Consider the following 15,604-nt stretch of genomic DNA (forward strand, 5'->3'; position numbering starts at 1 on the left):
TAATTTAGAGCATTTTTTTCATATGACTATAGATAGCTTTGATTTCTGCCTGAAAATTGTTTATGTTCTTTGACCATTTATCAACTGGGGAATGACTTGTATTTTTATAAATTTGACTCAGTTCTCTATTGCAAAATGAGGCCTTTATCAGAGATACTTTTTACAAAAAAAATTCCAGTTCTCTGCATTCCTTTTAATTTTGGTTGCATTGGTTTTGTTTGTGCAAAACCTTTTAAATTTTAAATAATCAAAATTATCTACTTTACACTTTGTAAAGTTCTCTATATTTTCTTTGGTCCTAAATTCTTCCCTTATCCATGGATCTGACAAATAAACCATTCCATGCTCTCTTAATTTGCTTAGGGTATCAACCTTTATGTGTAAATCATACACCCATTTTGACATTATCTTGGTAAATGGTGTGAAATGGGGGCAGCTGGGTGGCACAGTGGATAAAGCACCAGCCCTGGATTCAGGAGGACCTGAGTTCAAATCTGGCCCCAGACACTTGACACTTACTAGCTGTGTGACCCTGGGCAAGTCACTTAACCCTCATTGCCCCTCCTCAAAAGTAGAGGAAGAGGTAAATGGTGTGAAATGTTGGTCTATACCTAGTTTCTGCCATACTGTGTTCCAGTTTTCCCAGTAGTTTTTGTCAAATAATGAGTTTTTGTTCCAAAAGTTTGGATCTTTGGGGGCAGCTAGGTGGTGCAGTGGATAAAGCACCAGCCATGGATTCAGAAGGACCTGAGTTCAAATCTGGCCTCAGACACCTGACACTTACTAGCTGTGTGACCCTGGGCAAGTCACTTAACCTTCATTGCCCTGAAAAAAAAAAAAAAAAAGTTTGGATCTTTGCATTTACATGGTCATTTACTATAGTCTAGTGTGTCCCTAATAGATTCCACTGATCCAAAACTCTATTTCTTAACCAGTACCAGATTGTTTTGATGATTACTGTTTTATAATACAGTTTGAGATCTGCTATTGCTAGACCACCTTCCTTCACATTTTTCATTGATTCCATGATATCTGTGACCTTTTGTTCTTCCATATGAATTTTGTTATTATTTTTTCTAGCTCTATAAAATAATTTTTGGTAGTTTAATTGGTATATCACTGAATAAATAGATTAACTTAGGTAGGATTGTCATGTTTATTATATTGGCTCAGCCAATATAATTGCTCATAGCAATTAATGTTTTAGCAATTGTTTGGATTTGAATTTATTTCTGTAAAAAGCGTTTTGTAATTGTGTTCATATAGTTCCACTTCAGGTTTTCTTGGCATGGATACTGGAGTAGATTGCCATTTCCTTCTTCAGGTCATTTTACAGATGAGGAAACTGAGGCAAACAGGGTTAAGTGACTTGCCCAGGGTCACACAGCTAGTAAGTGTCTGAGGCTGGATTTGAACTCAGCTGTTCCTGACTCTAGGCCAGACACTCTATCCACTGTACCGCCTAGCTGCTCCATAAACTGTGGGAGGCATCAGCAAAATTATTCCAATGGTTCTGAACCCAAAGAGGAGAATCCTTGATTATCTAGTCTTCTTTTTTCCTGGTCCCAGACCACATATCCAGGTCCATGGCTACCACCTAGGAATGACTGTAGATGGAGATCTTTTCTGATTTGTCTCTCTTACGCACCAGTCTTGCAGTCTGGAGCTAGGACCCCCATCCCTCAAGATATTCCCCATTACCATATGAATGACCACCAACGTCCATTTGCACATTCCTCTCTTGTATTGGTCAGAACCATTGGTGAACCAGGTAAAATAACATTCCTCAGGAGCTAGGTTCTGATTGAGGGGGTGGGGGCCAGAAGTTGGGGAGAGGAAACAGGTGATATGCCCCTGTCTAACAGAGGAATTGGAGTGCCAAGGCTGGCACTAGAGGTTTGAACCTCTGGAAGAGTGGCAACCTGTTTGTGAAGGGCACTAACACCAAGGAGATGCAGGTAAGAGCTATTTTGAATGTACCATTTCCATTTAATAGTAGAGGTTTCCTGTGCCCTACCCATTTTGTTAGAGGAACTCTCTTGCATCATCCAGATCATAGTAGGCAACTCTGAATGGAGGAAGAGTACATGATTTTGCATCATCAGTTCAGTAGCAACTAGAGTCCAGTAACAGGCAAGCGATTGCTCTTCAAAAGTGGTGTAATGAGTTGCCACTTTGAGGAGATTGCAGCTTCAGAAGCCTAATAGTCATTTGGTCTGACCAACCCTAGGTGTCTGACAAAGACTTCACTCATCCTGGTCTTTATGGACACAGATCTCCCCAAACAGCCTCATGGAGTCATAAGGGCTCTGAGTTGGGGTAGAAGCAAAACTACTGGGCAGCCTCCTTTAGGTCTGCCAGGGCTTTACCTGTTCTGGGCCCCACTCAAAAGAGGCAGACGTACAAGTGGCATTGTTAATGGAAGCCATGGGAATGCCCAGTTGGAGAATATGAATTCTCGAAAACCCCAAAAGGTCTCCCTTTTTTTTTTTTTTGCTTTTCTTTGGGGGAGTTTTGGCAGGGCAATGAGGGTTATGTGACTTGCCCAGGGTCACACAGCTAGTAAGTGTCAAGTGTCTGAGGCTGGATTTGAACTCAGGTCCTCCTGAATCCAGGGCTGGTGCTTTATCCACTGCGCCATCTAGCTGTGCCCCTAAAGTCTTCCTTTTTAAACTTTGGGGAAGTGAGTTCTGAACTACATCCAGAATTATCTTGGTTCTCCAGATCTAAGAACAGATGACAACTTTTTTTAGTTTCCTGCAGTCCACTGTAAGCCATCAGGTGTCATCTCCCTTCCTCACCAATTACAAAGGGTAGTTAATTGTAAGGGGAGTTGGTATAGCAAAGTGTTCTGACTTCCCTCATCTCCATCACTAGGAAAGAAATCTTTTACTTCTCCAGGGATTGATGTTGTTTGGTATTAACTATACAAGATAGTTCAAGCAACTCCAAGGTTTCTAATTGGCCCTCTCTACCATAACACAAATATTAGTGAAAGACCTAAGGGGACAGCTAGGTGGCGCAGTGGATAGAGCACCGGCCCTGGAGTCAGGAGTACCTGAGTTCAAATCCAGCCTCAGACACTTAACACTTACTAGCTGTGTGACCTTGGGCAAGTCACTTAACCCCAATTGCCTCACTGAAAAAAGAAAAGAAAAAAAAAAAGACCTAAGAACTTATGACTCCCCTACCCTGAATTGTCTGCCTTCCAAAATCTCTCATGGAAACTGGGGTGCCTCATGAACCCATAGTCCCCTGGTACAATAGTAGGTTTCCAGTATACCCTTATACCCAAGCGGTATGGAAGCTTCATTAGGCTACTACCGTTTAAACTCCTGCCACCTTGACAATCCCTTAATGGTGAAAGTCCACTCACCCTCCTCCCTGTGAATGTAATAATAGAGTACACCTGAACCTTTCTTATTACTGGAATATACTCCCTGTTTTCATCTTACCTTCCACTCCTATTTTCTTGCTTTAGAGTCACAATCTCGGTGGGACTTATATTTTCTTTCTTTCTTTCTTTCTTTCTTTCTTTCTTTCTTTCTTTCTTTCTTTCTTTCTTCCTTCCTTCCTTCCTTCCTTCCTTTCTTTCTTCCTTCCTTCCTTCCTTCCTTCCTTCCTTCCTTCCTTCCTTCCTTCCTTCCTTCCTTCCTTCCTTTCTTTCTTTCTTCCTTTCTTAGTATTTTATTATTTTCCAGTTACATGTAAGGATAGTTTTCCACATTTGTTTTCACAGGATTTTTAGTTCCAAACTTTTTTCTCCAACCCTCCCTTCCCTCCCTCCTCCCCAAGACAGAAAGCAGTCTGATATAGGTTGTATATGTACAATCACATTAAACATATTTCTACATTAGTCATCTTGTGAAAGAAGAATCAGCGCACATGGGAAAAATCTCAAAAAAGAAGGAAAAAGAAACAGTCCAAAAGTAGAAACAGTATGATTCAATCTGCATTCATAATTCACAGTTCTTTTTTCTGGATCTTGAGAACATTTTCTATCATGAGTTCTTTGAAACTGTTTTGGATCATTGCAATGCTGAGAAGAGCCAAGTCTATCACCATTGCTCATTACACAATGTTGCTGTTACTGTGTACAATGTTCTCCTGGTTCTGCTCCTCTCAGTCAGCATCAGTTCGTGTAGAGACTTAGTAGAAGAGCTTATTTTCCTGCCATAACTGGTTGATTCCTGTCTCCATTATAGCACAGCTTCTTTCATTGCTTTTGCCAAACTCATCAGCTATCCTTCACTGTGCAAAGGCAACACCTCCCTAATCAATTCACTATCCCACTCACCAGAGCAGCTGTTCCAAACCTCTTCATCACTCATTGTTGTTTGTCCCTTATTCTTTTTTCTTTCTTTCCTTCTTTCCTTCTTTCTTTCTTTCTTTCTTCCTTTCTTTTTTTTGGGGGGGGGGGCATGGCAATGAGGGTTAAGTGACTTGCCCAGGGTAACACAGCTAGTGTGTCAAGTGTTTGAGGCCATATTTGAACTCAGATCCACCAAAATCCAGAGTGTCAGTGCTTTATCCACTGTGCCACCTAGTTGCCCCAGTTTGTTTTCATTCTTGAAGAAGACCATGGCATTGGGGTGATGTCATGACTTGCAGTGAATTGGATTGAAGTGGGAAAGGGTTGTGCAAAGGTCACCAACCTCACTCTCTCCTCCAGAACCATCTGGGTCCAGTGACAAGATATATATCAGGACAACTGGAGATGGCCCTGCATGTCTTAAGGCAAATGGGGTTAAGTGACTTGCCCAGGGTCACACAACTAGTGTCTGAGGTGAGATTTGAACTCCTGTCTTCTTGACTCCAGAACATTCTCTATCTACTGCACCACTTAGCTCCCCCATTCATTGCTCATTAAGCCTCCCACAACACCTCCTCCTTCCACCCCCTTAGGTCCTATTTCACTCCCAAAAAACTGAGATCATTCAATGAGAGGTCCTTCTCTCCTCAAATTTCAAATCACAGACATCACCCCACCCCCCACTAGCTCTTCCTTTACCCTTGTCTTACATGAAGAGATAGTCCTTCTCCTTGACAAAGCAAACCCTTCTACAAGCACCCTTGATCCCTCCATTCTTCTCCAGCAGATTGTCCCCACTATCATCCCCATTCTCCCTCTTATCTTCAACCTAATACTATCAATGGATTCCTTTCTTCTAGTCTACCAACACACTCACATCTCTCCCATTCTTAAAAACAAAAGAAAACAAGCAAAAACCCTTTACTTGATCTAATCATCCCTGATAGCTATCTATCATCCTCTATCTTTCCTCTCTTCTGTGGCTAAATTCCTAGAAAAAGTAATTTGCACTTAGGTGCCCCCACTTCCTCTCATCTTACTCACTTCTAAACCCTCTGCAGTCTTATTTCTGACTTCATCATCCAACCAAAACTGCCCTCTTCAAAGTTACCAGTGATTCTTTAATTGACAAATGTAATGCCCATTTTGCTCTTTTTCTCTTAAAAAAATTAAATTAATTATTTACAATAAACAAAAATCCACCTTTCTTCCTTCCACTACCCCTCCCCCATTGAAAAATAAAATAAAATAAAATAAAATTCTTGTAACAAATATGCATAATCAAGTAGAACAAATTTCTGCATTGGCTATGTCCAAAAATATATTCCTGAATCTGCACTCTGAGTCCATCACCTCTCAGTCATGTTCCATCATAAGTCCCCTGGAATACTTAAGTCTTTCAAAATAGTTCCTCTTTACAATGTTGTTACTATATAAATTGTTCTCTTGGTCATACTCACTTCACTTTGAATTAATTTATACAAGTTCTTTCAGGTGTCTCTGAAACCATTTCCTATATATTTTCTTCTTCTTCTTCTTCTTCTTCTTCTTCTTTTTTTGGTAAGGCAATTGGGGTTAAGTGACTTGCCCAGGGTCACACAGCTAGTAAGTGTGTAAAGTGTCTGAGGCCGGATTTGAACTCAGGTCCTCCTGAATCCAGGGCCAGTGCTCTATCCACTGCGCCACATAGCTGCCCCCTTATATCTTTTCTTACAGTACAATTCCATCCCCAATTAATGGGCACCCTCTTAGTTTCCATTTCATTGCTACCATAAAAAGACCTGCTACAATTTTATTTTTTTATATATGGGTCCCTTTCCTTGTTCTCTGATTTCTTTGGGGTAATGGCCTATTAAGGATATTGTTGTTTACTAATTTGGGGGGTATAATTCCAAATTGCTTTTCAGAATGGCTGGACCAGTTCACAATTCAACTAGTAGTACCTAATGGCCCCTTCTTAATCCTCATCCTCCTTGACCTCCTTGAAACATTTAACAAAATTGATCACCCTCTCCTCCTGAATTCTCTAATCTCTCTCTAGGTTTTAAAGACATTTCTCTCTCCTGGTTTTCTTCCTATCTGTCTGACCACTCTTTCTCACTCTCCTTTTCTGTATCTTCATCCAAGTCGTACTCACTAAATGCATCACCAAAAACTTGTGGGACACGTCAAATTGAAACCACTATAGTCATCTCAAACTCACCAGGACTCATTATCTTTCTCTTAGCTAGGTGGCAGAGTGGATAGAGGACTAGACCTAGAGTCAGGAAGACCTAGGTTTGAATCTAGTCACTTACTAGCTATGTGACCCATGGTGCTGTCTACCTCAGTTTCCTCATCTGTAAAATGGGGATAATAATACCTAGCTCACAGGGTTGTTGTGAGGATAAAATGAGGTAACATTTGTAAAACTCTCTGCAAACATTAAACCTATATATAGGTTTGTGATTATTATTATTATTAAAACCTCCCCCTTTGCCCATTAAGTGGGGAGTGGTTGAACAAGTTGTGGTATATGATTATGACAAAATACTGTTTTGCTATAAGAAATAATGAGCAGGATGATTTCGGAAAAACCTAAAAATCATAAACTGATGCAAAGTGAAATAAGCAGTACCAGGAGAACATTGTGTACAGTAACAGTAGTATTGTACAATGATAACTGTGAATGACTTAGTTATTCCAAGCAATACAAAGATGTAATACAATTATGAAGGACTTATGATGAAAAATACTAACCACCTCCAGAGAAAGAATTGATGGAATCTGAACACAGATTGATACATACTGGGTTTTTTTTTTACTTTCTTTATTTTTCTTGGGTTTTTTTTTTGGTCTGTATTTTCTTTTACAACAAGACTAATATAGAAACATGTTTTGCATAATTTTTCATGTATAATAATCTTGACAAAATAGTATTCCTTCTGATGGGGGAGGTGAGGGAAAGTAGGAGGGAATTTGGAACTCAAATTGGTAAAAAAAAAAAAAAGAAAGATTAAAATTGTTTTTACAAGTAATTGGGAAAAAATTAAAAATTAAATTTTTGTTAAAAACCTTCCTGTCTTTATAATTTCACTATTACTGTCAATGACCCTGACATCTTTCTAGTCACACAAGCCTGCCACCTCTGTCTTCTGTGTCATTCTTTTTTTGTGTGTGTGAGGCAATTGGGGTTAAGTAACTTGCCCAGGGTCACACAGCTAGTAAGTGTTCAGTGTCTGAGGCCGGATTTGAACTCAGATCCTCCTGAATCCGCTGCCCCATCTCTATGTCATTCTTGACTTCTTACTTGCATTTAACCCACATATCTAATCCAGTGTGAGATCTTGTCATTTCTACTTTCAATTTCATTGTATATATCCCCATCTCCTCATTCACATAGCTGCTTAGTACTGACCTTCAGTGCCTCTCACATGAAATAGTATAATAACTCAATTGGTCTCCCTACCTCATGTCTCTCCTTGGTTCCAATACATCCTCCACTCAACTGTCTAAGTGATCTTTCTAAAGAGCAGGTCTGATCCATGTCACTCCAGTACTCAATAAAATGCAGAGGCTCCTAGTCTTCTTATCCCTTACTCCCCTCCACATACTCCATGATCCATGAACACTGGCCTCTTTTTTGTTCCTGGAGCACAACACTCCATCTAGTCATCAGGGCAGGACACAGTGAAGGATATGGTACCTTCTGTGGTCTTCAGGAATCCACAAAGTCCAAGGGGCACAACCTCCACATCGCCCTTAGGGGGCCAGGGAAGCCAGGATCAATCAGGTCCCAGGGACAGCTTTGTCTCTTTTTTTTTTTTTTTAGTGAGGCAATTGGGGTTAAGTGACTTGCCCAGGGTCACGCAGCTAGTAAGTGTTAAGTGTCTGAGGCTGGATTTGAACTCAGGTACTCTTGACTCCAGGGCCGATGCTCTATCCACTGCGCCATCTAGCTGCCCCAGTTTTGTCTCCTTTTAGGGAAAGTTAATCCCATTTCAGAAGGGAGAGAGCAAGGGCCTGAGCCTATCTCCTGTTGGGAGTGAGAGAAAAGAAGCTGTTCCACCTTGGTATGGGACTTCATTGCCTCATTCCTGGACTATTTCAACAGTCCTGTGGTTGGTCTCCCTGCCTCAGTTCTCTCCCCACTCCAAGCCATCCTCCACTCATCTGCCCAAGTGATTTTCCTTAACTATGTCATTCCACTATTCAATAAACTTCCATTGATTCCCTATCACCTCCAGGATCAAATATAATCTATTTGGCTTTAAAGCCATTCACAAACTGGCCCCTTCTAACTTTCTAATCTTCTTAAACCTTACTACCCTATCAACTTGGGATCTCCCTGTTTATCTCTTCCTGGATGGAGCCAAGATGGCAGAGGACAGGCAGTGACTCCTTGAAGCTCTTCCCCAAATCCCTCCAAATCCCTTCAAATAATTCCATAAGTTTGGGAAAGTGTGCCCTGGAAGTAGTTCTCCACTTTAAGGAGTTAAAAGCCAAGAAATAGGCTAGGAAAATGAGCAGATAGAAAAAAATGCAGACACTAGAAAGTTTCTTTGGTGACAAGGAAGATCAAAATATGCCCACCGAAGAAGATAACAAAGTCAAACTTCCTACATCCAAAGCTTCCAAGAAAAATATGAATTGGTCTCAGGCCATAGAAGCGCTCAAAACCTTACTACCCTTCACAAACTCCTCTCCATAAATCCAGCTTACCTAACCTTTTTGCTGTGCCTCACACAAAATACTCTATCCATCTCCTAACTCTACCTTTTCACTGGTTGTCCCCCAATTTTAGAATGCTCTGCCCACTCACCTCTACTATTTAGCTTCCCTGGCTTCTTTCAAGATTCAGCCCAAATCCTTCCTTCTACAAAAGGCCTTCCTTCTACCCTCTCATCTGCCCTCATGCCCCTAGTGCTTTCCCTTTAAGATTACTTCCCTTTTACATATATTGTATGTACATAATGGTCTATGTGTTGTCTTTCCCACTGACTGATTTTGTCTTTATTTTTTTGTATCCCTGGTGCTTAGCACAATGCCTAGCACATAGTAAATATTTAAATGTTTGTTGACCTAACCTGTTAGTCTGACTAACTTGAAAACCAAGAACTGTTTTTAGTTAGGGAATTCATTGCACCAATTAACTATCATAAACAGAGGATGTTCCACCTGGCACTATCTTTATTCACATCTGAATTACCCTTCCACCGCTTTAACTGTAGCATGAGCCAGAATTCCATATCCTGTCTCCTATAACAAAATGCCATAGGACTGTACTAACTCAATCTGATCAGATAGTTCATGCTCAAGATTTAAATGAAATTAGATACCCATAGTATGGAACAGGGGAATAAGCATTTCATTAATGCCAGATATGTATATATGGATAGATGCATGCATGCATGTATATATGTGTGTGTGTATATGTATATGTATGTATATGTAATTATAAGTGTATATGTATATACACATGCACATATATTTGTACTATGTATGCCTGGCATATCCTAAGTGCTTTATAAATATTATCTTTATGTAACCAAGTAAAAGCAGGAAAGAAAAAGGAAGTAATAAACAAGATCCAAAAGGGAAAAGGGTAACAAATGAGAGAAGGAAACCATGGGTATGGGGAAGAGAACCATTGAGAATAGGACCACCTTAAAAAAGATTAAGGTAAAGTAATTAAGGGAACATAGTACCACATTTATAGCAGAAGATGGGAAAAACCAAATATTAGAGACATATGGTGGAAATAGAAACCAAACTCATAACTTTAAATGTGAATGGATTAAACAATTCAATAAAATCAAAAAGGGTGACAGATTGGATAAGAAAGAAAAGCCCTACAATGAGTTGCAGCTAGGTGGCACAGTTGATAGAGTACCAGGCCCGAAGTAAGGAAAAATCATTTCTCTTAGTTCAAATCTGGCCTCAGACACTTACTAAGTATGTGACCCTGGGAAAGTCACTTAACTGTATTTGCCTCACTTTCCTCATCTGTAAAATGAGCTGGAGAAGGGAATGGCAAACAAGAAAACCCCAAATGGTCTCACCAAGAGTTGGACAATACTCAAACAACTGAACAACAAACCATCTGCTACTTACAAGAAACGTATATGAAAAACAAAGGCATATACAAAATAAAATGGAGGAATGGAGTTACTATGTGTCAAGTGAATCCAAAAAAGCAGAAGTTTCTGCTATCTAACAAAGCAAAAACAAATATGCAGAAAGTAAAAAAGAGACAAACAAGGAAACTACAAAAAGGGAACTTTTTCTGAGCTACAAGAAGACATAGTAACATAATCCCTCTCAGTTTTGGATGTCTAACAGAAAGATAAATAAAAGGGAAAATATGAAATTGAATAAATTACTGGAGAAACTAGAGTTAAAACACATGGCATAGGGGGCAGGTAGGTGGCACAGTGGATAAAGCACCAGCCCTGGATTCAGGAAGACCTGAATTCAAATTCGGCCTCAGATACTTGACACTTACTAGCTGTGTGACCTTGGGCAAGTCACTTAACCCTCATTGCCCTGCAAAAACAAAAACAAAAACATGGCACCTTCTAAATGGAACTATGAAAGAATATGCATATTTTTCTTAAATATGTATATATTTATATTTATCAACTCCACATGGAACTTTTACAAAAACTGACCATGTATTAGGGCACAGTTATGTTGCAAACAACTGTAAAAAGGCAAAATTAGTTAATACATTCTTCGCATACCATATAGCAATAAAAATAGCAGTTGATTAAAGGAACACACACACACAAAGATACAGATATAAATGAAGACTTAATAATGAAATCCTAAATAATGAGTGGGTCAAAGAACAAATTAAAAAATAAACTATGTGAAAGAAAATGATAGAGATAAAAATAATGATGAAACAACATACCAGAATTTCTGGGATGTAGCCAACCCTGTCCTCAAGAGAAACATCATATCCCTACAAACATACAAAATATAAAAAGAGAGGACTAATGACTGAATGTGCATTAAGAAATTAGAAAGCCAACAAATGGACAAATCTAAAATAGCACAAAAGAGAAAACATTAAAAATTAGAGGGGGAAATAGACAAATTAGAAACAATACCCCCGAAAATTGGAACACTAATGCATTGTTGGTGGAGCTGTGAGCTGATCCAACCATTCTGGAGAGCAATTTGGAATTATGCCCAAAGGGCAATAAAGTTGTGCATACCCTTTGACCCAGCAATCCCACTTTTAGGTCTTTTGCCCAAAGAAATCATGGAAGGGGGAAAGGGACCCACATGTACAAAAATATTTATAGCTGCTCTTTACGTGGTAGCAAGGAATTGGAAGTTGAGGGGGTGCCCATCAATTGGGGAATGGCTGGACAAGTTGTGGTATATGAATACAATGGAATACTATTGTGCTGTAAGAAATGATGAGCAGGAAGAGTTCAGAGAAACCTGGAGGGTCTTATGTGAGCTGATGATGAGTGAGATGAGCAGAACCAGAAGAACATTGTACACAGTATCATCAACATTGAGTGTTGACCTACTGTGATGGACTATATTCTTCTCACCAATGCAATGGTACAGAAGAGTTCCAGGGAACTCATGATAGAAGAGGATCTCCAAATCCAAGAAAAAAAAAAGAAAGAAAGAACTGTGGAGTATAGATGCTGATTGAACCATATTATTTCTTTTGTTTTAGGTGCTGTTGGTTTTTTTTTTCTTTCTATTTTGAGGTTTTGCGTCACTGCTCTGATTCTTTCTCTTGTAACAGGATTAATGCAGAAATAGGATTAATGTTAGTATGTGTATATATATATGTGTGTGTGTGTATATATATATATATATATGTATATGTATAGAGATATATAGATATAACCTATATCAGATTACCTGCTGTCTAGGGGAGGGGGGAGGGAGGGGTGGGAGGGAGAAAAATATGAAATTGTAAAGCATGTATAAACAAAAGTTGAGAACTATCTTTACATGTAATGGAAAAAAATAAAATACCTCATACATTAAAAAAAAAAAAAGAAACAATACCCCCCATAGACATAAGAAAAACTAACCATTTGTTATTTGAAAAGTCTAATAAAATTGATAAACCCTTAGCTAATCTGATTAAAAAGAAGGGAACAGAAAATCAAATCAATAAAATATCAAATAAACAAAGTAAAATTACAACAGAATCAGAAGAAACAAAAGAATAGTCAAAACATATTGTGCACAAACAAAACTGAGAATACAAAAGAAATAGAGAAATGTTTTCCAAAATATGAAATATTCAACTTATCAGAAGACTAGCTAGAGAGCCTAAATAAACCAATCTCAAAAAAAGGAAATAGATATAGCTGTAAAGGAACTGGGGTGGGTGGTTGTTGGGGTGGAACTCCTGGTTCTTATGGATTCACAAGAGAATTCCATCAAACTTCTAAAGAACAATTAGTACTCATTCTTCATAAACTATTCTCAAAAATAGAGAAAGAAAGCATTGTACCAGAATCTTTTCATGTGATAAATATAAACGTAATACCTAAACCAGGGAAAGATAAAACACAGAAGGAAAACTACTGGACAAAATCATTAACTCAAAAATTTTAACAAAACTTGTCAGAATACCCAAGAATTTACCCAAGAAATAATTTATTATGACCAAATAAGACTTATACCAGGAATGTAGGGATGGCTTAACATTAGGGAAACAATCAACAAATCATATGAAAAACTAAAAGCTCCAAAAAATATATAAGATCATCTCAATAGATGCATAAAAACCTTTGATAAAATACTACACTCCTTTATGCTAAAAATAAATATATAAATAAATGAAGACCTTACAAAATATAGGCATAAGGGAATTTTTTTAAATATCATAAAAAACCAACTTCTAAAACCAAAAATAAGTATCATATGCAATGGAGATAAATGATGCCCACTATCCCTACTATTATTTGATGTAATATTGGAAATTCTATCAACAACAATAGGACAAGAGAAAGAAATCAAAGGCATAAGGGTAAAAAAGGAGATAAAATTATCCCTGCTAGCTGACATGGCATGATGTATTGGTGTTATACTTGGAAAATCCTAGGGAACTTGCAAAGATACTAATTGAATCAATTACTTCAGAAAAACTACAGGCTACAAAATAAACTAAAAAATAAACAGCATTTCCATATATGATTATAAAACATGAGAAGCAATAATCGAAAGGAAAATATCATTCCAACTGACTACAAAATGCATAAAATATCTGGGGTCTGGCCTACCAAAGCCCAGAAAAGACTTAAATAGATTAAATTACAAAGTGTTCCTTAAAGAAATAAAGAACAACTTAAATAGCTGGAGGAATATTCAGTGCTAATGTCTAGGTCATGCCAATATAATAAAAATGACAATACTGACAAAATTTGTTTACATGTTTAATTCCATACCAATCAAATTGCGTAAGGGAATTCTTTATAGAACTTGATAAAATAAGAACAAAATTCATGTGGGAATACCAAAAATATCAAATACAAAAAGAAATGTTGAAAAGAAGTAAAGACCAAGACGGAATAGCAGCTCCAGATCTCAACCTATATTATAAAGCAATAGTCATCAAAACCATCTGGTATTGGTTAAAGAATAGAGAGATAGATCAGTGGAACAGACTAGACAAAGAAGAATCAGAAACAATAAAACTCAATAACCCATTGTTTGATAACATGGAAAACAAATTACCTAGGGGGAAAAATTCTTATTTGATAAAAACTCTTGGGAAAACTGGAAAGTAGACTGGAAGAAGTTAGTCTTAGACAAACACCTTATACTATATTCTATCATGCATTCTAAATGGATACACAGCCTTAATATTAAAGATCATACTATAAAAATATTAGAAGAGAAATAGATTTCAGAGAAACCTGGAAGGACTTACATGAACTGATGATGAGTGAGATGAGCAGAACCATTGTACACAGTATCATCAATACTATGTATTAATCAACTGTGATAGACTTGATTCTTCTCACCAATACAATGGTACAAGATAGTTCCAAAGCACTCATGATGGAAAATGCTCTCCAAATCCAGAAAAAAAAAAAGAACTGAAGAATATGGATGCAGATTGAACCATATTATTTCTTTTGTTTTTGGTGCTGTTGTTTTTCTTTTTTGAGGTTTTTCCTTTTTGCTCTGATTCTTCTTTCACAGCTAGACTAATGCAGAAATAAGTTTAATGTGATTGTACATATATAACCTATATCAGATTACTTGCTGTCTTAGGGAGGGGGGAGGGAGGTGAGGGAGGGAGAAAAATTTGAAACTGGAAATCTTATAAAAACAAATGTTGGGACCTCGTCTCCCGGCTCTGGTTCTTGCTTCAACAGTGTTTGGATGGAGCAGACCCAGGGTTCCCGGAGCTCCCCTCGCGCTAGACCTTCGTCCTTCTGCAGCCCTACAGCCCCTGGGACCACCCGACCCCCGCTTTCGAGACCATCCGCCTCCGGGACCATCGGCCCCTGGCCTCCGAGACCAAACAGCCCCGTGACCAGCCGCCTCCTCCTGTTGCCGTCGGTGCCATGAGCTCCACCTCTCAGATCCGCCAAAACTTCTCCTCCGAGGCCCAGGCCGCGGTCAACCGCCTGGCCAACCTCTACCTGCAGGCCTCCTACGCCTACCTGTCCCTGGGTTTCTATTTCGACCCGGACGATGTCACTCTGCCGAGGGTGTCGCATTTTTTCCGTGACCTGGCGAAGGACAAACGCGAGGGCGCCGAGTGCCTTATGCAGCTCCAGAACCAACTTGGAGGCCGGGTCCTCCTCCAGGCTGTGCAGAAACCTGGTCAAGATGAGTGGGGCTACAGCTTAGATGCCATGGAGGCTGCCCCGAGCCTGGAGAAGGGCCTGAACCAGGCCCCCCTAAAGCTGCACACCCTGGGTTCCAGCCAAGGGGATCCACACCTCTGCGACTTCCTGGAGAGCCACTACCTGGGTGAAGAGGTGAGGCTGCTGAAGTGCCTGAGCGACCACCTGACCACCCTGCGCCACGTGCAGGCCGACCCCCACCCCGGGCTGGGAGAATACCTGTTCGAGCGGCTGAGCCTGAAGCAGGACTAGGAGGAGCAGCCCCACGAGAAGGCCGACTGGGCCCACAATAAAGAATAAAGCCTGCTCGCTGCTCAAAAAAACAAAAAAAAACAAATGTTGAAAACTATCTCTAGGGGCGGGTAGGTGGTGCAGTGGATAAAGCACCGGCCCTAGATTCAGGAGTACCTGAGTTCAAATCCAGCCTCAGACACTTAACTAGCTGTGTGACCCTGGGCAAGTCACT

The 15,604-nt window shown here is 39.4% G+C and overlaps 1 protein-coding gene across 1 annotated transcript; it reads left to right on the plus strand.

Annotated features, from left to right (window-relative positions):
• The first annotated feature begins 14,853 nt into the window (after positions 1-14,853).
• Positions 14,854-15,390, plus strand: LOC122729527 (ferritin light chain-like). The gene has a single exon (XM_043968459.1). The coding sequence runs from the start codon at positions 14,854-14,856 to the stop codon at positions 15,388-15,390; it is 537 nt and encodes a 178-aa protein (XP_043824394.1).
• Positions 15,391-15,604: the final 214 nt, after the last annotated feature.

Source organism: Dromiciops gliroides, chromosome 5, assembly GCF_019393635.1.
Source record: "Dromiciops gliroides isolate mDroGli1 chromosome 5, mDroGli1.pri, whole genome shotgun sequence".
In the NCBI taxonomy this organism is placed as follows: domain Eukaryota; kingdom Metazoa; phylum Chordata; class Mammalia; order Microbiotheria; family Microbiotheriidae; genus Dromiciops; species Dromiciops gliroides.